Source organism: Salvia miltiorrhiza, chromosome 4 (genome assembly GCF_028751815.1).
Source record: "Salvia miltiorrhiza cultivar Shanhuang (shh) chromosome 4, IMPLAD_Smil_shh, whole genome shotgun sequence".
In the NCBI taxonomy this organism is placed as follows: domain Eukaryota; kingdom Viridiplantae; phylum Streptophyta; class Magnoliopsida; order Lamiales; family Lamiaceae; genus Salvia; species Salvia miltiorrhiza.
The window spans coordinates 36,566,906-36,589,332 of record NC_080390.1 but is presented as its reverse complement, the minus strand read 5'-3'; the positions used below and the strand labels follow the sequence as shown (position 1 = coordinate 36,589,332).

The 22,427-nt window shown below is 41.2% G+C and overlaps 2 protein-coding genes and 1 long non-coding RNA gene across 4 annotated transcripts; all 3 read left to right on the top strand.

Annotated features, from left to right (window-relative positions):
• The first annotated feature begins 1,540 nt into the window (after positions 1 to 1,540).
• Positions 1,541 to 5,948, top strand: LOC131021406 (zinc finger CCCH domain-containing protein 16). Of its 2 annotated transcripts, XM_057950591.1 has the most exons (10): positions 1,541 to 2,052; positions 2,704 to 2,914; positions 3,083 to 3,180; positions 3,282 to 3,377; positions 3,927 to 4,020; positions 4,155 to 4,357; positions 4,460 to 4,563; positions 4,640 to 4,862; positions 5,182 to 5,242; positions 5,620 to 5,948. In XM_057950591.1, the coding sequence occupies exons 1-10, from the start codon at positions 2,009 to 2,011 to the stop codon at positions 5,656 to 5,658; spliced, it is 1,173 nt and encodes a 390-aa protein (XP_057806574.1). In that variant the 5' UTR covers positions 1,541 to 2,008; the 3' UTR covers positions 5,659 to 5,948. The 2 variants fall into 2 exon arrangements, with proteins under 2 accessions (XP_057806574.1, XP_057806573.1); XM_057950590.1 differs by having other exon boundaries at positions 1,544 to 2,052; positions 5,182 to 5,948.
• A 5,540-nt stretch (positions 5,949 to 11,488) lies between these two features.
• LOC131021405 (uncharacterized) lies at positions 11,489 to 12,940 on the top strand. Its single transcript, XR_009100939.1, has 2 exons — positions 11,489 to 11,905; positions 12,664 to 12,940. It is a non-coding gene; the product is annotated as an uncharacterized LOC131021405 (long non-coding RNA).
• Positions 12,941 to 18,165: 5,225 nt separating this feature from the next.
• LOC131021404 (protein REPRESSOR OF SILENCING 3) lies at positions 18,166 to 21,804 on the top strand. Its single transcript, XM_057950589.1, has 4 exons — positions 18,166 to 18,470; positions 19,389 to 19,610; positions 19,804 to 20,268; positions 20,367 to 21,804. Exons 1-4 carry the CDS (start codon positions 18,276 to 18,278, stop codon positions 21,498 to 21,500), a joined length of 2,016 nt encoding a protein of 671 aa, XP_057806572.1. The 5' UTR covers positions 18,166 to 18,275; the 3' UTR covers positions 21,501 to 21,804.
• Positions 21,805 to 22,427: the final 623 nt, after the last annotated feature.

The window sequence follows — 22,427 nt, the reverse complement described above, 5'->3', positions numbered from 1 at the left end:
GTGTTTTCTTCCAAGCTTTTCTAGTTTTATCACAAAAAAAGAGACAATGACCCGAGGATCCCCAGTCCTTAAGGCACCACGAGCAGATTCCCGAAGTCGAGATATGTCGCCGGAAGAGATTTAAATCCGTAGCGATCAAATCTTGGGAAGCCCTCCACAAAAAGATCCTCACTTTAGGAGGGATGTTTGTAGCCCAGATGCAATTCCACCACTTTTTTTGACTGTTGGAAGAAGTCGAAACGTGCTCGGAAAAAAACCCCACCTCAAAAAGATATCCAGATTTTACCGAATAACGCCCTTTCTCGTCGAACTTCCAGAAACGCTCGTCCCGGTCCCCCGGTTTTTTCCTATCAATTGTCAAGATCGCAGCAACTTCATGGGGAAGAAAGGAGGAGGCCAACTTCGTGGTGTCCCAGCCCTGCCCCTCCTTGAGAAAGTCGGCAACGACCACCGGAGAACCCCCCACCAACTCCCTACCAGTCGGCTGCCCAGAGACTGTAGGAATCCAAGAATCACCAAACGCTCTAACCGCAAGCCCATTTCCAATCTTCCACCTTAAACCTCCCTTCAGCAGCCCGCTACCCCAACAAATAGATCTCCAAGCAAAAGACGCATTACAGGAAATCTTCGCTTCCAAAACATCACCATCCTTAAAGTACCGCCCCTTCAAAATCCTTGCGATGAGAGAGTCAGGGAATTTGATGAGCCTCCAGGCTTGTTTAGCGAGAAGAGCCCGATTAAAAGCAACAAGACGCCTGAACCCCATGCCCCCCTTGAACTTCTGATTACAAAGCTTCTTCTAGGACAGCCAATGCATGGAGTTCTTGTCACCTGAACTGCCCCACCAAAACTTACAACAGTCCCTTTCGATATCTTGACAAACCGCTTGGGGAACGCGGAAACAGCTCATTGCATACGTGGGCATTGCTTGGATAACGGATTTCAAAATAATTTCCTTCCCTCCAGCCGAAAAAAGCTTACTCTTCCAGGAACTGAACTTCTTACTGACACGTTCTCTGAGATAATCGAACTGGAGCTTCTTTCTTCTCATAATAAAGGTAGGCAACCCCAAATAGATGGAGTGACCCTCGGTCTCTTTAACCCCCAGCACCTTCACCACATCATTCATGTCTCCTCTTGGGGTGCACGGACTGAAAGACACCGCAGACTTATCAAAATTAACTAACTGGCCCGAAGCCCTGGAATAGGAAGCAAGGACGTCTCGGATTGCCTTTGCACCACTTGCATTAGCATCAAAGAACAGTAAGTTGTCGTCGGCAAAGAAGAGATGGGACACCATTGGGCTCGCTCGAGCCACACGAACACCCTGAAAAAGAAGTCTTCGAGCTGAATCATGAAGAATAGCTGAAAGCCCCTGAGCACACAGAACGAACAAGAAGGGCGAGAGAGGGCATCCCTGGCGGAGGCCGCGGGAGGGAGTAAGCGCCCCATAGACCCTGCTGTTGACAACGAAAGAAAAATTAATAGAAGAGATGCAGTCCATAATCACCTTCTGCATACGCGGGGGAAAACCCATCGTTGACATAATAGAGTCCAAGAAACCCCATTCAATCCTGTCGTAGGCTTTGCTCATATCAAGCTTGGCCGCCGCAAACCCATGATTCCCATTCTTTTGATTACGGAGCCAGTGCATACATTCATAACCCACTAAGATATTATCAGAGATCAGCCGACCCGGAACGAAGGCGCTTTGCGTCTCATCAAACACACAGCCCAGAACCCTTCTAATCCGATTAGCCAAAGCCTTGGTAACAATTTTGTAGATGGTGTTGCAGAGACTAATAGGGCGGAAGTCACTCACTTTCTTCGGGCCCTTCACCTTTGCAGATTAAATTAGCTTGTTTCCTTTCCAAATCTAAACCGGCATTAGTGGCGTCACCGTGACGCAACGGAGTTCCTTCACGATAAACCCTTGCCTTCCTTCGTCTTACAAAGTATTAATCCCATTGGTAAAGAGTGTATTTTCCCTTAAACCCTAAATTTGATCATGCCTCCTAAGGAAGAAATCTGTAAGTATTTTCAGCGTGGCAGGTATGCTTTTCTCCGCAGTGCCATTATTCCTAACTATTTTTCAGTATTTTAGATTGATTTATTTTATTCTATCATCTCAATTCGGGGTGTATTTATCTGTGTTCTTGGTTGGTTGAATCGATTAGTAGGTTTCTAGAAAGATTAGTTCTTTCGTTCTTGAAAACCTAAATTCGTTTGGACACTATAATCGAGTTTATATTCTTTAATTGCTGAAAATAATAAATGATTATTCATCAGTGTTACCGTTAAAACAGTGTGGATGAGAATCATTATAGGGTATTTATGAATGCGAGTTGATAGAGGATGATTTTGAGATGTAGTAGTACCTCATTATGCATGAGTAACCCTGGCGATCAGGGATTTGTTGGAAGACTAGTCTTTGATATGGAAAAGTAGAAATTGAAGGGATAAAACTAGAAAAAACGTACTCCTTATATTAAACTAGCTAATTATTTAACATGTTCGCTAATCAAAGAAGAACTTGTCAGCTCATTTTCATTTTGTACTCTAGGCATTCATCTTCTTGTTGTCGATGCTTTGTTATCTTTTGCTTTGTTTTGGGGATTAAAATGTAATGACTTCATATAATAGGTCTATTGCTGCAGTTGCTGAATGCACTATCTAATGAGTGGCTAGTTTCTTTCACTTCAGCTGTCGGTATGGCACCCGTTGTAAGTTTCTTCACCGCACGCCACAACAAAGTCAGACCAACCCTTTCGGATTTGGTGCTCAAACTAGTGGTACTCCAACTCAGCACCCAAATCCGCAACAGCCGATACGAAACCCTTTTGGTTTTGGTAATCAGAACAATTCTCATTCAAGAGGGGGTGATGGCTTTGGATCCAAACCAAGTCAAGTCAAGGTTCTTTCTGTGGTTATTCAAGCATCTAATTGTTTTTGTAGTTTATAGGGTCAAAATGTTATCTTATGCTGGTTATTATGTTTCAGATTTCATTATATTTTAGTGACAGATACTTTGAAAAATGCATTGAATTCTAAGTTGTTGGTTTCCTTGATATCTTTTTTTCAGCCATTTGAGAATAAGTGGAGTCGTTTTTCCAACATAAATAATAGTAGTGCCCCTGCTTCAAGGCAACCTAATAATCAGCCTCCAGCGGCTAATCATACGTGAGTAAATCCTGTGTCTTTCAGTTTTAAAGCTTATTCGTTTCTCTTTCTTAAATTATTATTCAAGTTTATCGTTGGATGTGGTTTGGGTGCATGTATAGGTGCACTGATCCCGAGTCCTGCAAACGGGTGATACTGGAAGATCTTGAAAATGAGAAGCCCCTATGGAAACTTACCTGTTATGGTCACAGAAAAGAGTATGTTCTTTCTTAGCTCTACCTCAAGCATCTTGTACCTCTTTGCAAAATGATTCTCAATAATGGATAATTTTGAACCCTTTGGACATTACCTGAAATTCATCTTATATTTCACATTTCGCCTATTGTTGATAAAGTTAAGGTAGTAGGAATCAAAGAACTGAATCAATGAAAATAAAAACCACCTTCCCACGAGGTTAACCGGAAAACTCCTGCCATGACTAGGCTGTTCCAAACAATAGTGATCCCGAAAGATGAAATCCTAAGCTGGAACATAACTATTTTATTCATGCAGACCTGCTGAGACTTGGCCTGTGCAATGAGCTTTATTAATTAATAATAATTAATCCAATAACAATTAAAGACTACTAAGGATATAATTGAATCAAACTTCTGCGTTCCTCTTTTGCCTCATGTACACCTTCGAGGGTGGCATGTTCAGTGCCACTCTAACAATTGGTCCTGAATATTTTGCTTCTGTTATTTGACTTAGTTTTCAAGTCACAATCTTGGCGTATTTCTCTTACTAAAATTTCCTTTTATCTGCAGCGGTCCCTGTGACGTTGTCGGTGACGTCAGCTACGATGAGTTGCGTGCATTAGCATATGATGATGCCAAACATGGAAAAAGCTTAGTGTCCATTGTAGGAGAATTCGCGCTTATTAATTCTCATCTGTGTTAGAGTCTTACTATACCTCCATAGTCTTTCTTTCGTGCTGCTTAAGAATATGGTAATTGTGCATATATTTGTGACTATTGGTTGCTCCTATTGTTCAGGTTGAGAGAGAGAGGAATATGCTTAATTCCAAGTTAATTGAGTTTCAGAACCTTGTACAAAAACCTTACACGGTTTCCTCAGCTCCTACTCCAAGCTCTCAGAATTTGTTTGGTGGAGGCAGTACAAATGCTCCAGCAGTCAACAATGGTTTTTCTCCTCAGGTCTCAAGCTTTAGTCAATTGAGTGGATCACTAAACACAAGGTCTTGGATGAGGCAACTTCTGTCCTTTTACTTAATTTTAATCCATTCATGTGCATAAGCTTAGCTTTCACTAAAAACTCCTGCGTTTAATGTTGGTTCTAGGCCTGCTGCTGCACCCAGTTTTAGCTTTGGTCAATCAAACGTGTTCCAGAACAATAGTCAGCCATCTGGCTTTCAGACAAACAATTCACCTTTCAACACTTCAGGTTCTATTTAATGTGCAGTTTATGCTATTGAAGTAATGATCTCAAATGCACATTTTTCTTCCGCATTATCTTTTAGGCACTTTTCCTAGCCAACCTCAACATTCTATTCAAAGCTTCTCTTCCTTTGGTACAACAAGCTCCAACAATGGTGCAATAAGTGCTCAGCGGAATCCATTTTCAACTCCGGTCAGCTTATCACAGACAGGAAATGGGGACTATAAACAGTTAAATTTGTTCACCAATGATCCAAATTCAGCTTTCAGTGCCATTGGACAGACCACCACTAGCACCCAGTTGATGTAAGTTCTTCTGACATTTTCATTGAAATTGAATATGTGCTGTCACTTCGGAGAAAAGGATAGTTAGAATCAATATGCACGATGCACCACACCATCCTAAATATGCTTCTGCATCATCTTTTCCTTTGTTGAATCTTGCCATTCCATGTTGCCTCTAATTGGAAAATTTAGCACTGTTGCTTTAATTCTTTTCCATGTCTGCCTGTTCGAGTTATTATGCTAGAATAGACGCGTTTTATTGCCCTATTGATTTATAATCTGTCCAGTTACCCAAAGTACTTGCTTTTTTGTGCTTTTAATGCCTTTCATTCTTGTCCAGCAACAACATCGCTAATGTGGATGGTAGCATTTGGTCAAAAGCTGAATGGACTGTCGGCGAGGTATTATGCTTTGTATGCTGGTTGAACCCATCTAAGGTTTCCTTGCTCTGGAAAGGATCTTTACTAACATTTTTAGGGTTGACTATGGTACGAGATATTTGTTGTGGATATGAAAAATAAGATTGAGTTGGGGTTTGGCAAGTGGCTGTTTACAATCATGGTGAACCAGCTAATGGATATAGCTGCACCGGTTATGAACCCCATCCTAGAATTTGGGAGTAAGGTCTCCGTACAGATAGATAGTTAAAACATACAATTGAGTATTTGAAGCATTAGGTGATCAAACATGTTTGATCCATCAAAATAAATGGTAGATTAGCCTATATTGTCTTTATCTATCTAAAAGCTCTAATTTATATCTGCATTTGGATTTCTAGATCCCAGAAGAAGAGCCTCCATCGATTTACATTCAGTAGAACTGATTGAGCGGAGCTTCATGTCAGATGTAAACTACAAAATGGCCTCAGGTAGTTGATACAAAGTTTCTGCGAGTCGGATGATTTGCATGTGAGGAAATGTACACCACGAGAATCCATCAAAAGCATAAGTTTTCTGAAAGCATATAAATGCTACTTCATGTATAGGAATCTGGCATGTCTTGATGTATACTGAATTTGTGATCATTTGGATATGAACCTGAGAAATAGGGTTCTTGTATTATCGCATTTTATCTTTCATCTCATAATAGCAACCGTATATTACTCTCTTTCTTTGTACCCTCAAGATTTATGGCCTAAAACAAAATCAATTGAAGTGGTATACAATTATGGTACACATTTGCATCGTCACGAAGCAGCATGGTGTAATCCATTTTATTTACCACACTAGATACTACTATTTGCGTTGTAGCTTGGAACTTAATTTTATATCTTCTTTTTTTGTTCAATTTGAAATATAAAATATACTCTCTCCGTCCCATTAAAGTTGGCCACATTTCCTTTTTGGGCGTCCCACTAAAGTTGGCCACTTTCTAAAAATGGAAATAATTTAACTTAATTAGATCATTAATTAAGTTACTAATTAAACCCTCAATTATGTTTAAAATAAACATACACACACAAACACACACATAGAGAGCAAAGAGCAGCCGCCTCTCTCTTCTTCTTCTCCGGCGGGATGCCACCCCCATCGCTGCCGCCGCCGCTCGCCTCTCCGGCCACCGCCGCCTTTCGCCCATTCGGCCGTCGCCGCCTCTCTCCCTCTCTCTCGCGCTACAGATCTCGTGATCTCTCTCTCCCTCCCTCTCACCGTCGCATCCTTGGGCGATTTGGGGGATTCGAAGCTCGCCGCCCAAATGCGTGAGGTCGTGCGCCGATTTGGGGGCTAGGGCTCGCCTGCGCCGATTTGGGCGAGGTCGTCGTCCTCCCTCTCTCCCTCTATTCTCTTTCAGATCTAACAGATTTGGGGGCAAGATCTGGTTTGGGGGCAAGATCTGGTTTTTGATTTCTGGTTCGCCTGCGCCGCCGCCTCTCGCCTCTCTCCCTCTCTCCCTCTAGGGCTCGCTTGCGCCGCCGCCTCTCGCCTATCCGGCCGCCGCCGCCTTTCGTCCTCTCTCTCTCCCTCTATTCGCCTTCACAGTGTTTGGGGGCAAGATTTGGTTTTTGATTTCTGATTTTTGAGTGGATTTTGAAGGGGTTGGCGGCGGTGGTGGTTGTTGGCGACGGTGGTGGTGGTTGTTGGCAGATTTGAGGGACAGAGGGGGTGGATGATGAGGGAGACGAGGGGGACAGAGGGAGACGAGGGTGGCAGCGACTTCGCTGGAGGAGGGGGTGGCTGATGCCGGCGACTTCGCCTGAGGTGGGGGTGGCTGATGCCGGCGACTTCGCCGGAGGTGGGTGGCAGTGGATGAAGAAGAAAGTGAAAGGAGGAAGAAATTATTTTAATTAACTCAATAATTTTGATGGGCCCCATTCAATTCAAACATAACACTCCATTTCTTAATCTTCGTGCCGAAACAAACGTAGCCAACTTTAGCGGGACGGAGGGAGTATGTGCATTAGGCAATATTTTATGTTACTTTCTTTGTCTCATTACATATATCTTATTCTTTTTTAGCACGGAGATTAAGAAAGAAACAACATACTCGTATGGCCATTTTGAAGAAGGAAACACAATATTTGACCATTAATTGAAAAAACACAAAATTTGATCATTTTTTACGTTTTAGGACTGTTTTGCCCTTAATTAGGGCTGACCGGATTCGAGTTTGCGCGCGTGTTAGGCACACATGACATTATTAGTGCCAAAAGTACCAAAAAAAAAATCAAATAAATTGGTATACTTGGCACTATTAGTGCCAATAGTACCATGCACAAATGGTACTAGTGATCATATTAGTGTCAATAGTGTCATATACTTGTGCTGATACACTGTCTTCTCTTATATAGATGAGTACAGTTATATGATCATTTTGAATACTTTCTCGTAGGGTTTAGATTATCCATTTAGGGTAAAGGTTTAGATTATCATTTAGTGTTTAGATTCCTCATTTATGGTTTAGATTCTCCATTTAGGGTGTTGTACAAATGGTACTTATGGCCATATTAGTGTCATTAGTGCCATATACTCTCTCTTATTGTCACTAGTATCATTCGTGCATGACACTATTAACACTATAGTGCCAAAAGTAACAATTTACTTAGATTTTTTTTTTGTTGGTACTTTTGGCACTAATAGTTCCATATGTGTCTAACCTGCGCGCAAACTCGAATATGGTCCGCCCTAATTAAGGGCAAAACAGTCTTAAAACGTAAAAAATGGCTAGATTTTGTGTTTTTTCAATTAATGGCCAAATATTGTGTTTCCTTCTTCAATATAGCTATTTCAAAAGTACTCTTATTAAGAAATGTGTAATTAGTAAATAAAGTGGATTGGTGGAAATTATTTAAATATTAGGTATAGAGAGAGAATATGTTGTCAAAAAAGAAATGAGACATTTGTAATGAGACATCTCATTATGAAAACTGGAATATTTATAATGAGACAGAGGGAGTATAATATTCCAACTTTACTCTAGTCGCAGAGAAAAAATAATGCAAGGGTCCAAACAATTTCTAACTAGTAAGACAATATATTTTGTTTTATTTAAAATAATGTAGGCCTATATATTCACCAAAATTGCTACACTTGTTTGGACACGGATGTTAAGAAATGAATAATTTATAATAAAATAGGATAGAGAAAGTATTATTGTTGATGATATATGTGTCCAAAAAGTAGGAGAGAGAAATAAGAAAAAAATAATTATGTGTGAAGTACAATGATATTTGATGTAAATAATAAGTTATGTTGAAATATTTATTATGTATTGACTTCCCATTTTAGGAAGTAACCTTGGTCTATTGAATTGAGACAGAGAAAGTAAAAAGTAGGGTGGATGAGACATTTATAAGTGGTAGGATACAGTTTAAAAATAGGTAGAAGTTCTTTTGTGAATGTTCCAAAAAAAAAATTAAAAAATTCTTTCATAAACAGAATGAGTATATATTTTATTTCAAAATTAAAAAATAATGAAAAAATCATAATTAACTTAAAATTAATGTATTTTATAGTAAATAACCCATTTTCTTTGGGATAATTTTATTCACAGCCCCCATTTTACTCATTGTAGCCCTTTATATTAAATAATATTAAAAAATATTTGTAGATTTACTATTTTATCCTCTTAGTTATGACTTTCAAATAAAATATCACTTGTTTTTGGAGCTACTGCATATAGCCTCCTTCCGAGAAATAATCAGCAGAACCCTAGTCAATCGTCTTTACCTTCTCCCGGTCCGAACAACAACAATGGCGAGCAAAGTCGCCATCACTGCGGTCCCAACGACATTTGCGCAGTTGACAAGGCACAAAGATGCGAGTGTTTCAGAGGATTTTCCCCCAAGTTTAGGAAGGAATGAGAGCTTCAGGACTGGTATGGTGGATATGGTAGAGTTAGGGCGTTGAATTGCGAGAGTGGAGATGGTTTTGTAGAGGTTAGAGGGGTGAAGCATCTTGATCTGCCGACATACTGGTTGAATACTAGCATGAGCCTTAAGCAGTGCAAAGCTGAGTGCTTGAGAAACTGCAACTGCTCTGCTTGTGTTAACCCTTACGTGTTAAATCTGCCACCGTTGATTTATGCATAAGAAATTTGTATAAATCTTAACTAGTGTGCATTTTCTCTGCCAGACGTAATAGTAGTAGCTATGTGACCTATCCCCCTTTTCTCCAATAACTGGAAACCCAAAAAACAGAAGGCATAATCATTGTTCTTGGTGATTTTAAAGTACATGATGCTGATTTAGATAAAATAACGAAGCTCGCCATAAACTTTATTTATTGTAGAGTATAACTTATGATTGCATGAGGTATATGTAGTTTAGGGCTATACAAAAAATTGAATTTTAATTTAACTATAAAATAAATTAATTTGAGGCTATATAAATTATAAGATAAAATTGTAAATTTATAATTATTTTTTATTATTATTTTATATGAGTGGCTATATTGAGTAAAATGGGGGCCGTGAATAAAATCACCCTTTGCTTTGAGGTAGTCTACGTAAAACTGTAAGGGCCTCCACTATGGGGGGGTTCCCAAATCTATGTGTCATGCTTTGGAACCGGTAGCACCATAGTGGAGAAGAATAAATGAGGTAGCACAAAGAAAATGGGTACCAGCAGTGGGAGTCGGTTCTTGGCTGACGCGGTGAGAGAAACTCGCCCTCAGCGCGCACAGCTGGAGTGCGTGCAATGCACGCGTCCACTGTGCGGCTGGGCATTGAATAAGGCAGAAAGGCAGCTCCCCACAATGCTTTTTCTTTTCTTTTCTTTTTTTCTTGTTTCAATTGTGCATGTATTATCTTCTCTCTTTTTTTTGTCTTTTTCTTACTTCTTTTATACTAGATAAATATTGGAGGCTAAAAAAAAACTGATTAATATTGAAACTTTTGACAGTTAATTTTTTTTCATAATTTTTTTTATAAAATATGCTACATGAAGCTACAAAAAGCATAACGAGCAAATGAACAACAATCAAATTTTTAGATTATAACGTTCAAATAAATAACGGCTAAATTTGTAACAGTCGTATTTTTTCCTATAAATAACACCACAATTTCATATCTTTCTTGCATAACTCTCTATACTTATTTCTCAAATGTTCTTGCTTCTCGAAAAATTTCAAGAACATCATGAGTGGATTTTTAAATTGGTTTGATCCCTATGGATTAAATTCTGCTTCTCAAAATTCTGACAATCCTTCTCAAAATTCAGATGTTCCTTCCAATTTTGCAAATTTCTCGTGGCCAAATATGCCTAATCCTCAAATATATCGTAACAATCCCATGAATCAATCCGTCCCCCCATTTCAATTTTCATCCCAAGGGCATCCACCTCAGGGGTTTCAGCCATATAGATATCCCCCGAGTTGGTATGCCCCGCCAGGGTTTCCCCCTCAAGGATATCCTTCGCAAGAGTTCATATTTACAGACTCATCTAGGAAGAGCAGCATAGATGGGAGTGGTACTGACAGAGGGACACCATCATCAGGAAAGATAGTTCAAGGTTTGGAGAATATAAATCTTTCTGTTGAGCCACAATCCGACGATGATGATACCAACAAGCCACGGGCATTTTATTCAGATGCGGAAAGTGGGGTTCTTGCGCGATGTTGGATTGACATTAGCATCGATTCGGTGGTTGGAAACGACCAAAAGAGCGAGCAAATGTGGAAACGTGTTGCAGAACCTACAATGCAAATCGTCCCGCCAGCACTCCATCTAGGAAATCCAATCAATTGTAGTCTCATTTCTACAAGATGCAAAAACATGAAAAATTATTTTATGAATGTTACAATAGGATTGCAGGCATCTGGAAGAGCGGTGCAAGTGATGCAGATATTATGGAGATGGCACAAACTGAATACAAGCAACATCACGATACACAGGGTTTTAAGTACATTGGAGTTTGGAAAAATTTGTCTGAAGTTCCCAAGTTTGCCGAAGTTCAAGGGAATGTTCAAGCATCTAAAAGAACGAAAAATACAGAATGAAGAGCCTACACATCATCTTCTACAGCTGAAGATACTCCCACAAGCCGTCTAATGGGGCAAAAAGCGACAAAGAAGAAGCCGAAGGGAAAGGGAAAAAAGAAGACCTCGGTGCACTGAAGGAACTTGCATTTTAAATACGAAACGGTAATCGTTGCATTCTCCAACAGCCAACCCTTATAGATTATAAATACATGAACCATATACTTCATTCTCATCATCTAGGGAAATTTCAGTGATGTCTCCATCTTCTTCTGAGCATGATGCTGAAGACACAGCCGCAACTACAACTAAAGCTGAAGCCTTTATGGAAGAGTACATGTGCCAATACATGGAGGATGATAGTAACCATCAACGTGTGCTTTGAGCAATAACGTCAAACACACGTCACACGAGAAGATATGTGCAACGAGATCGGGAAGGAGCACACGAGCGACTCATGCGAGATTATTTTGATGATAATCCAACATGGGGTCCCAACGTATTCAGGCGGCATTTTCGGATGCGGAAAGAGTTATTCACTCGCATAGTGAATGCTTTGGAAGTCCACAACACATGGTTTCAACAAAGACCCGATGCCACAGGGAAGAAAGGTTTCACGCCACTACAAAAATGTACAAATGCGATTAGACAGTTGACATATGGTGGCCCAGCTGATCACTACGATGAGTACTTGCGGGTTTCTTAAACAACAGGGTACGAGTGCTTGCGCCACTTCTATCGAGGTGTTATTGAGGTTTTCTATGCACACTACTTGAGCCGACCAATCGTTGATGACTATCAGCGCTTGATGGAAATGCACGAGCAGAGGCATGGCTTTCCTGCAATGCTCGGGAGTCTTGATTGTATGCACTGGACATGGAAAAATTGCCCAGTAGCATGGAAAGGCCAATTTACCCGTGGCGATCATGGAGTTCCAACAATTATACTTGAGGCGGTTGCATATCAAGATTTGTGGATCTGTCATGCTTTTTTTGGAGTTTCAGGGTCCAACAATGATATAAACGTGATTAATCAGTCTCCACTATTTAACGACGTTCTACAAGGGCAAGGAAATGACACATAATATGCCCATGGATACTACCTAACAGACGGTATATATCCTGAGTGGACAACTTTTGTCAAGAGTTTCCAACATCCTCAAGATCCAAAAAGAAAGAAGTTCAAGGAAATGCAAAAAGCCGCAAGGAACGATGTAGAACGCGTATTTGGGGTTCTCCAAGCTCGTTGGGCAATGATTAGAGCTCCGAGTCGCCTCTGGTATAAAGAAAACATCACTGACATTATGTATGCTTGCATTGTTTTACATAATATGATAATTGAAGATGAAGGGGAAATGACAAGCCAATGGGTCGAAGACGAACCAAGCACGTCGAGCAACAATATTGCAGGGAAAATAAATCGTGGTTCGGTAGGAGGATTCAACGAGTACCTCAGAAGGGGTGCTAAAGTACGTGACAAAATAATACATCACCAACTTCGATCCGATCTGGTTGATCGAGCACGTGTGGGCGCGATTCGGCGATGATTAGTGTCACAATTAATTTTTTTCGAGTTTGTCATTTGGTATTTAAATGAAGATGTTGTGTGTATTTAAATTTGTGTTTTTCATTTTAGTTGTGTATTGTAAGAAATTAATTTTCAATAAAATGCGCGTTTGAATTTTAATTTTTTTAGCATAATTATATTAATTTTAAAAGTACATGTTATCATTTAAATAAATTAATTAATTCACATAATTAATTTAATTAAAGTAAAATATAATACAAAATTAAATACACAAATATATATATATATATATATATATATATATATATATATAGTGGTAAAAGTAATAATAATGATAGTGGGGTCAATGAATAGTTAAAAATGAGGTAGTTCTATTGTAGAAAAAATATGAAGTAGAAAGTAATAGATGAGGTGGCACACATGTGGCATCCACTATGGTAGCACCATAATGGATGCCAAGAGCTTCCACTATGAGAGGAAGTTTCAAGGTTTTTAATAGATAGCATCATAGTGACAACAAATTGAAGAAGTTAAAAATTGAGATAGCAATTTTGCTATCCGGGAAGCTTCAGACGGGTGGTGGGCTCCACTAAAAAGTTTGTCAACTTTTTTGTTTGTTTGTGCATTATTCCCCATATTTGTTTGTCCACGTGGACATGAAGCTTGCTGAGCTCCAAAGTGATTTACTCAGGATTCAGGATTGTATTTCTCGAGAAGGGTACACGGACGCCTATTTCGATGAGGAGATCTCGAAACAAGCTGAGATAAGCACGATGCTCTCTAGAAAAAATGTTCACATGCAGCAGCAAAGTCGGATTGCTTGGCTTAATGATGGAGATCGGAACACTGCTTTCTTTCACAGAATGTTGAAGTATCGCAACTCTGGCTTGATGATCAGTCATCTTTACATTGGTGGAGTTGCTGAGTACGATCAAACTGCTATTGAATCTCACATTGTGGATCACTTCACTACGATGTTTTCTCAAGCGGAGGCGGATGAGGTTGATTTGGCTCATCTGGAAGCTAATATTGATATGCAGGTTTCTTTGGAACAGAATAAAGAGTTGATAGAGATTCCCTCGGATTTGGAGATCTCAAATTCGGTCCTTAATATGGACGCACACAGCGCCCCAGGCCCTGATGGCTTTGCTGGCATGTTCTATCACAAGTGCTGGAGCATTATTAAGGAGGATATTATTAGAGCGGTCCGTTGTTTCTTTCTCAATTCGTACCTGCCGAACGGGTGCAATGCTAACACTCTCATTTTGATCCCAAAATCGGATTCGGTTTCCACGGTGTCGGATCTTAGACCGATAATTCTCTCGAATTTCTTTTTCAAAATTATTTCCAAGATTTTGGCGGTTCGTTTAAATAAAGTTGCTTCGGCAACCGTCTCTCCTAATCAATTTGGGTTTATTGGTGGCCGCTCTATCCACGATTGCATCATGTTGGGTTCTGAGAGCTTCAACTGTATGAACCGCACGAACCGTAAATCTAACATGGCGTGTAAAATTGATATCAAGAAGGCGTTTGACACTATGAGCTGGGATTTCATTCTTAAGATGCTCCGAGTGTTGGGTTACCAGGATATTTTCATTTCTTGGATTGCTATTATTTTCCGCTCGGCAAGAATTTCTATTCTTTATAATGGGCGTCTCAGCAGTTATTTTCCTTGTACAAGAGGAGTTCGTCAAGGTGATCCTCTTTCGCCTATTCTCTTTGGTATCGCGGAGGATATGCTCAACCACTTTTTCTTAAACTGTGTGGCTTCGCGCCATTTAACTCCTATGAGTTATAGCAGGAGCATGGATTTTCCGACTCACTTGCTTTATGCGGATGACATCTTGCTTTTTTGTCGGGCCTCGGTTCGCAACGCCAAGAAGATTAAACATATCTTAGAATATTATTCCAGTTTATCGGGTCAAAACTGTAGTCTTGAGAAGTCGCGCATTTATTTTGCCATGAAGAGAGGCATCAATCGAGTTTTGGGTTTCACACAAGGTGGAGACCAGGTGACTTACTTGGGTGCCCCTCTTTTTGTGGGACGTCCTCGTGTTTCTCACTTTATGGGGATAAAGGATAGAATTGTGCAAAAGTTTTCACGTTGGGCTGGTCTTAATCTCTCGATGGCAGGTCGGCTGTGCCTTGTTAAATCTGTGATCCAGAGTTTGATCATCCATACCATGATGGTGTTTCGTTGGCCGAAATCGTTGCTCCGTGAGTTGGATAGGAAATGCAAAAATTTTATCTGGACAGGTGACACGGAGAAGAAGGCCTCGTGTGCTGTTAAATGGGATCGTTGTTGCGCTAGTTTTGAGGAGGGTGGTCTTGGCATTCGGTCCTTCTCTTTGATGAACATAAGTTACCTAATGAAGATGGCGTGGAATGTGATCAAAAAGGGCACTCTAGCCTCCAACCTTATTGCTTCGAGATATCTTACCTCTCACGGGTATGCGAAGAAAAATATGGCTAATTCTTCCATCTGGATTGGGTTAAAACAGGAGGTGATTGACCTCGTGAATAATTCTTACACGGCGCTAGGAGATGGTCGATCCACACTGTTTTGGACTGACAACTGGCTTGGGTATAGATTGTGCGATAAGTTGGGTATCCCTAGTTATCTGCTTGAGCGGCTCACTTACACGGTTTCTGATTATTTCTTTGAGGGTTCTTGGCATTTCTCGGAGAATTTTGTTGTGAATTTTCCTGATGTCGTTTGTGACATCCTTCATCTTCCAATGAACAGTGAAACGGATACTCGTTTCTGGAAACCTTCGGTCCATGGTAACGTCACCTCATCTCTTGCTTTTGCTCATATTAATCTTCGCTACCCAAGGGTGGCTTGGGGGTCGTGGATTTGGGATCCAGCCATTCCCGTGCGCCGATCTTTGGTTTGTTGGCGTCTTATTCACGGGAGATTGCCTACGGTGGATTGCTTGAGACGTCAAGGCTTGATGACTCCTAATGTTTGTCCGCTTTGTTGGAATGCAGCAGAGTCTATAGACCACATTTTCTGGCAATGTCGGATGGTGGCTCCCATTTGGCAGATCTTTCTTGAATGGTTTGGGAAAAACGAGCTTCTTGATTGTCCGAATATTTACTCATTCCTTTCTTTTGCTTGGAATACCACGTTCAGTTCCCTCTTACAAAAGCTCTGGAAAATTGGTGTTATCAGCCTAATTTGGATAATCTGGACTAGCCGCAACAATGTTATCTTTGAAGATCAAGCGTTTAGCGCAGTAGCTATTGTGAAGTTTATTAAGGTGGTTTATAAGGAGACGGATTGCATTAAGAAGCTTGGGTTTATGAATAATATTTGGAGTGACTATCTTACTCTACGCGGTCTCGGAGTGAAGTCTAGACCCGCTCCCCCCCCCCAGATTACATCTCCGTTTTTTGGTGGCCGCCTGACATCAATTGGATTAAGGTTAACACGGATGGTTCCGCTTCTGGAGCGCCGGGATTAATTTCTGCTGGTGGGGTCTTTCGAGATCATAAAGCTGACGTTTGTGGCTGTTTTCATATCAAGGGCGGCACTGGCTTCGCGTTCGAGGCTGAGCTTCTCGGGGTCATCACTGCCATCGCCATCGCTCACAATCGAGGATGGCGTCGCATGTGGATTGAGGCTGACTCCTCCTACGTGGTGAATTTGTTACAGAGAAGATGCATGGATGTGCCTTGGAGGTTTAGGAATTATTGGTTGGATACTCTCACGCGTCTTGAGGATCTTTCGTTCACCGTTACACACATTTATAGGGAAGGGAATGCGGCTGCGGACATCATGGCCCACTCGGCTCGCCGGGAAGGTTGGTGGCCTCATGAGATAGAGGAGATTAAGGAGGCGGTGCGGTTGGACATGTCGTCGCACAACCACACTCGTCGTATTTAACCTTTCTTTAGGGCTGGGCGGTTGTTAGATCTCTTGGGGAAGGAGTGAAACGTTGGCGCTGGTGTGTTTGGTGTTGGGGGGAGTTTCGGTGGTTGTGCTCTGCTGCCTCGGCCGAAGCTGTCCCGTCAGAGAGTCATTTGGTCGAACACCTGGGGGACGCTGCTGGAGCGTGGGGGTGCGCTTAGTTGTGGAGATGAGGGGAGGTTGGGCTGATGGTTGCCTCTGCTGCCTGGGTCGGTCCTGGTTCTTGGTGATGGCCTTTTCTGATGTTGCAACTGGTGGGCTTTGGGCGGCGCTGCTTTCCGCGCTGTCTTGCGATCCTGCCGGGGTTGGTCCGATCGGCCCCTTTGCTGCTTCGGTTTTGCTCTGTTGAGCCTTCTGTGGACACACGGCGACGGCGTCTAACCGGCCGTGTTGGTCCTTTGTTGGTGGTTGGGGAGGCTGAGCTTGGTGAGTTGGCTTTGTGGAGGGGTTTTCATGGTTGCTGGCTGCGGTTGGATGGCTGCTGGTTTGACACCAGCTTTTCGTCGAGCACCTGGCGGGCGTCCAGTGTGGTCGGGCGACAAGGGGTCTTGCTGCTGCGCTGAGCGGGAGGGGGTCTTCAGCATGGCTGCGGTCTTCTTGGCCGCTCAATTTTGAAGGGGATCCAAAGAGTTGTGGTTCGTCTTTTTGGGGTGTTGTGATCTGTGGGGTAACACCGGCGACGGCGTATAACCGGCCGGGTCTTTGCCTTGCTTATGTGCTCTTTGAGTTTGGTGGTTTTGGGAAGTTCACGGCGACGGCATCTAACCGGCCATGTAGTCTTCCTTTTTTCGTTTGGTTTTTGTTTTGGTTTTGCTAACGGCGACGGCGTCTAACCGGCCGCTTAGCTTCTTCTGGCTGGCTTTTGGCGACGGCGTCTCACCGGCTATGTTCGGTTTTTCTTGTTGGGGTGCGAGCCGGGATTGTTTGGGGACGATGGTTAGGCCGGAGTTCCGGAAACTTTCCCTTCCGCTCTCCCCCCTTTTTCTTTGGTTTCCGTTCGTAGACGGGTACTCTTTTTCTTTTTTACGGTTTTTCCCTCTGGTTTTCCGTAAAAAGGTTTTAATGAGGCTCGGCCCTTAGTTTGCTTCTTGTGCCTTCAAGGGTTTTAGGTTTTTCTTTCTTTTTTAATAAAATCGCATTTTATATATATTCCCCATATTTGTTTGTGCATATGTATATAATGGTAAATACAAGCGGTGCGATCTCTTGTGTATGAACAGTGGAGTCTCGGGTTCAAACTCCACTGCTCCTCCTCCCCAACTCCCCCAAGTCAAAAAAAAAATAAAAAAAAATAGTGCTATAGGGAAGGAAATATGAGATAGTTGAAAAGGAAGGTAGTTGTTGAGGTGACACACATGTGGCACCACTATGAGGTAGCACCAATGCACCATAGTGATCCAAGTCCACTCACAGTTACACGTCATCGTTTTCTTTTCTTTTTTCTTATTTTTTTTTCTTTTTTTTTTATCAAAAAATTGGATATTGGGGTCTAGGGTTTTACAACCTCCAAAGAAGACGTATATTGAAAAACGGAGACTGTAAGAAGTTGAAGTGTTGCTGTAGTGCGATCGAATTGAGAGGATGGGAGACAAATTGAGGCTTCATGTAGGAGGATTGGGTTCAAACGTGCAGGTATCCGATCTCGAGAAGACCTTCACCTCACCGCAGTTGGGTGATGTTCAATCCGTCGAGATTATTCGCACGAAAGGTCGCAGCTTTGCTTACTTAGAATTCGTTCCCGCTTCTGATAAAGGCCTCGCCAAGCTCTTCAGCACGGTCTCTCTCTCTCTCTCTGCCCGTTTCATGTGGGATCATTTCATTTGTGTTTCATATTGGATTATTACATTTGTGTAGGAAAATGTGATATCATGCGTACCTAGGTCCGTCTGTATAATATTGCATATTTGATAGCAATAAGCTTATTAGAGTTTACCCTGGGTAGGCTAAATTGCTCCAACCTTAAAAATTTCTCTATTTTGTGTTGTCTAGGAGATATTTACTGACTCGGTTACATACTAGTCTTGATGATTGGATAAGTTAAATTCAGACTCTTGAAGGTAGGCTGTATGGATGTTGAAAGGTGAATTGGCCAAAGTTAAATGTAATTCAAATCAGATGTTAATAAGATACGATATAAGGTGAATATCTTTTCTTGTTAGGGTGCATTCTCTTTGGTGGAAAACATATATTTTCACTCTTTATTTTCCACTCTTTTCACATGTTCTGTAGTGTGGAAAATATTCTCCGGGCAGGAGGAAAAAAAAAGTCATTTTCCCTCCTTTTCACTCCAATTCATGTACTAATATTATCATGGGGTATTGGTGCGATAAAATTTTCCCACCTTTTTTATTCCTCAGGTTTCTCATGATAAATTGCTACCAAAGAGAACACACCCTTAGTGTAGCAGCATTTATATGTTTGAGAAAACTTAATTAGTCAGACATGAGGGGCAGAGAGTAACTGCAGCTGTTTGTTGTGGAGAATGATCATGATTGTTGACCTAGGTAGAGCCTTAGGGGAGCAAAGCAGTTAAAGGTCATACATTGTTATAAATTGAGCTAACAGCATTCCCTCGAACTTGTTGTTTACATGTCTTATTATTCTATACTATTGCGTTAATCATTTACACATATGTTGAGTTTGTTACATGATAATGGTTCTTACTGTTGGCTATCTATTGTTTAAATGTTGCAGTATAATGGGTGCATGTGGAAGGGGGGGAGACTTAAACTTGAGAAGGCCAAAGAAAACTATCAAAGTCGTTTAAGACGTGAGTGGATGGAAGATGCTCAACATGAGACTAAATTGCCCAGCCAGAATGTTGATGCTGATGAAAGTGGATGTGCAATGCTGAAACCCAAGAAAGAAGATCTTGAAAAAATGCAGCTCAAGATATTTTTCCCCAAGTTGAGAAAGGTAAATCTGGTCAAGCATTGAAGTATTTTCTTTTTCCTTGTTCAGGTTCATAGATTTCTTATGATTCATGCACATTATTCTTCCTATGAGTCAAATTACATACATCCTTCTACTATACGACTTATTTTTTTCATTAGTTATTGCTGATTTTATTCTGATGCATCCTGTCACTATCTGTCGTATTGCCTTGAAGCTAAAAGCTATACCTCTCAAGGGAACAGGCAAACACAAGTACAGTTTTCAGCGTATTGAAGTTCCGCTCCTCCCCACCCACTTCTGTGATTGTGAGGAGCACTTTGTACCTCCGGAGCCAGCTAAAAGAAATTATTCTAGACTCCCTGGGCCAGCAAAAAGGAATAATACTGTTGATCGCGAGGTAGACAATTATGGGATGAATGAGGAGGAGCTTAACATGATGAAGTCAATATTAGACAAGCTCTTAGAGAAGGAAATCCGCTCAGAGATTGTGTCCAGTGAAGCTGAACCTTCTGAAGAAATACAGCATGATGCATCTGTAGTGGATAAATGTCAAGTTGATGACAATGAGGAAGATCAAGATAGCGATGAAGATAACCTTGTAATTAACATTGTGGGCAAGCCAAGTAAGAGAGATACCTTGTTTGAGGATTGGGGGCAGAAAACAAGTATCACAAATCAGGTAAACACAGGGCACACTGAGTAGTTCTATACTAATCTCTTGCTATTCTTTGTGTGCCCTTAATGACAACTCTGTTTTTCTCTGCCACGAATATCCAGGATTCCTTGGTAAGTGGGCCCAAGTCCTTGAGTAATACCAATTCCAAGAAGCAGGAAGCAAAAAGACCAAACCAAATGTTTGACAAGAAGAGAAAGCAGTCTGTCCGTGAAGATAAATCAATTGATACAGTACCTTCTAAGAAGAAAGGAAGAACTGGTTTTTCTCATAACAGCACTGATGATCAAGTTGCTATAGATAAGAAACCAGTAGATAAAGATTCAGGCTCTATACGGTTAAGTTCTGATGTGGCTACCTTAAATAAATCAGCCTGGAAAGCCCTGGTCAGTGAGAAGGGAAATACTGCTTTCAACATCTCAGATATCTTGACGAACCATAATTCTGATATTGAAACTGAACCTGGTTCTGATATTGGAACCGAACCTGGTTCTGATATTGAAACCGAACCTGGTTCTGATATTGGAACTGGACCTAGTTCGGATATTGAAACCGAACCTGATTCTGATATTGAAACCGCACCTGGTTTTGATATTGCTACTGAATCCTGCTCCAATGGAAATAATGGCCAGAAAGATCAAACAAGCAAACATGAAGAGTTGGAAAAACTTTCTGATGTCCAATCCACTGAGCCAACTGCATCTGAAGATTTATTAGCTAGAGGCGCTTCATGGAAACGGAAGTCTTCATGGTTGCAACTAGTTGCAGATACAAATGCCAGTGCCTTCAACCTTTCACAAATCTTGCCTGATGTAACTTTTCAAAAACAAGCGACAGAACAGTTCAAGGTGATTGACTTTTCCAATTCGAGTAGGGCAAAGCAACACAAGTTTGTGGATAAAAAATCTTGTGCTGAAGACATTGGTGAGCCTCAAGGTCCTGCTAATAGAGATATTTATGCTAATACAAGTAATCAGAATGAGGATGTTTTAACCAAGGAGCAGAATACCAGTGGTCCAGTTTCTCATTCAACGGAAAAGGTTGGAGAGGACTCCTCCGCTCCAGTGCTTGGCACAAACCTGATACCAAGTAACAGGCCTATGGGAGACATCGTCATCAGTGAAACTTGCCCATTCATGAAGAGTGCTGCTTCAATGAAGGAGTGGGCTAAGTCTAAGGCAGCTTTAAGTGGTTCACATAAAAGAAAAGGCAAGGAAACAGAGTCCCTCAAGAATTAGGGCGACAAGTGATGTATCTGTTTCCTAGGTTTTTCCAGTGAATCTAGACGACTGATCTCTAACAGATGAGTCAATTGATTAACTGCTTTGGCAGGTAAATTTATATGTTGTGCACATTCCATGAAGTGAGAAAATTTTCATTAATATTTGGGAATATCATTATTCCAGTGAGAAATCATGTTGCTATCAGGGGTATGGATGGATTCTTTTTGTATCAGAACTATGCTAATGCGCCAATATTTGGCTGCCTTGCTTGCATTATTTTGCCTATTGTGAGCTACGAGAGTACAAATTCACTTTCAAACCTTTTTTTTTTAAAGAAAAAAAAAATCATTTTGCCGTTCTATAATGATAGCAAAAAGAACTCGTCCAAGATCATTTGGTTAATCTCGTTAATATAAACAAGCATTTTAATTTTCTAAGCATACGAAATTACAAATTCATTTTTTGCTGTAAAACGTGTCAAATATCGATTAAAGAAAACGTTTGAATTTATCTAGTTAAGCTCATTGTCAGGAGCTGCATTTAGCCGTTAACTGCTGCTCCGCAGAGGCGGCGTGAGCCAAAGAAGAGGCAGTCGCAACAGGGCGAGACTAAGCTAGAGAGATGTCAACAACAAGCAAGCGCGGAGTGAGCCAAAGAAGAGGCAGTCGCAACAGGGCGAGACTAAGCTAGAGAGATGTCAACAACAAGCAAGCGATGGTGAGGCATCGAAGGCGAGTAGGGCGCTACGTGCTAGGCAGAGGGCGGCGGGGTGATAGAGTGAAGGGATTGAGATAAGTAGATAACAAGAGAACTGAAATAAATACTGAACAAGAAAAAAATGAGAGTAACCCTCCTATTGCAAAGCCTACAACGAGAACGTTGTTCGAACTCCTCTTGTGAGACCTACAACAGAAGCTGTCCAGAATAATACTGCAACGACAA

Bases quoted from the DNA above. Each gene is read 5' to 3' on its own strand.
- LOC131021404 (XM_057950589.1), top strand. From the start codon at position 18,276: ATGGGAGACAAATTGAGGCTTCATGTAGGAGGATTGGGTTCAAACGTG. The intron at 18,471-19,388 runs GTCTCTCTCTCT...TAAATGTTGCAG, and splicing joins TCGCCAAGCTCTTCAGCACG to TATAATGGGTGCATGTGGAA. The intron at 19,611-19,803 runs GTAAATCTGGTC...ATTGCCTTGAAG, and splicing joins TTTTCCCCAAGTTGAGAAAG to CTAAAAGCTATACCTCTCAA.
- LOC131021406 (XM_057950590.1), top strand. From the start codon at position 2,009: ATGCCTCCTAAGGAAGAAATCTGTAAGTATTTTCAGCGTGGCAG. The intron at 3,181-3,281 runs GTGAGTAAATCC...GTGCATGTATAG, and splicing joins CCTCCAGCGGCTAATCATAC to GTGCACTGATCCCGAGTCCT. The intron at 4,863-5,181 runs GTAAGTTCTTCT...ATTCTTGTCCAG, and splicing joins ACCACTAGCACCCAGTTGAT to CAACAACATCGCTAATGTGG.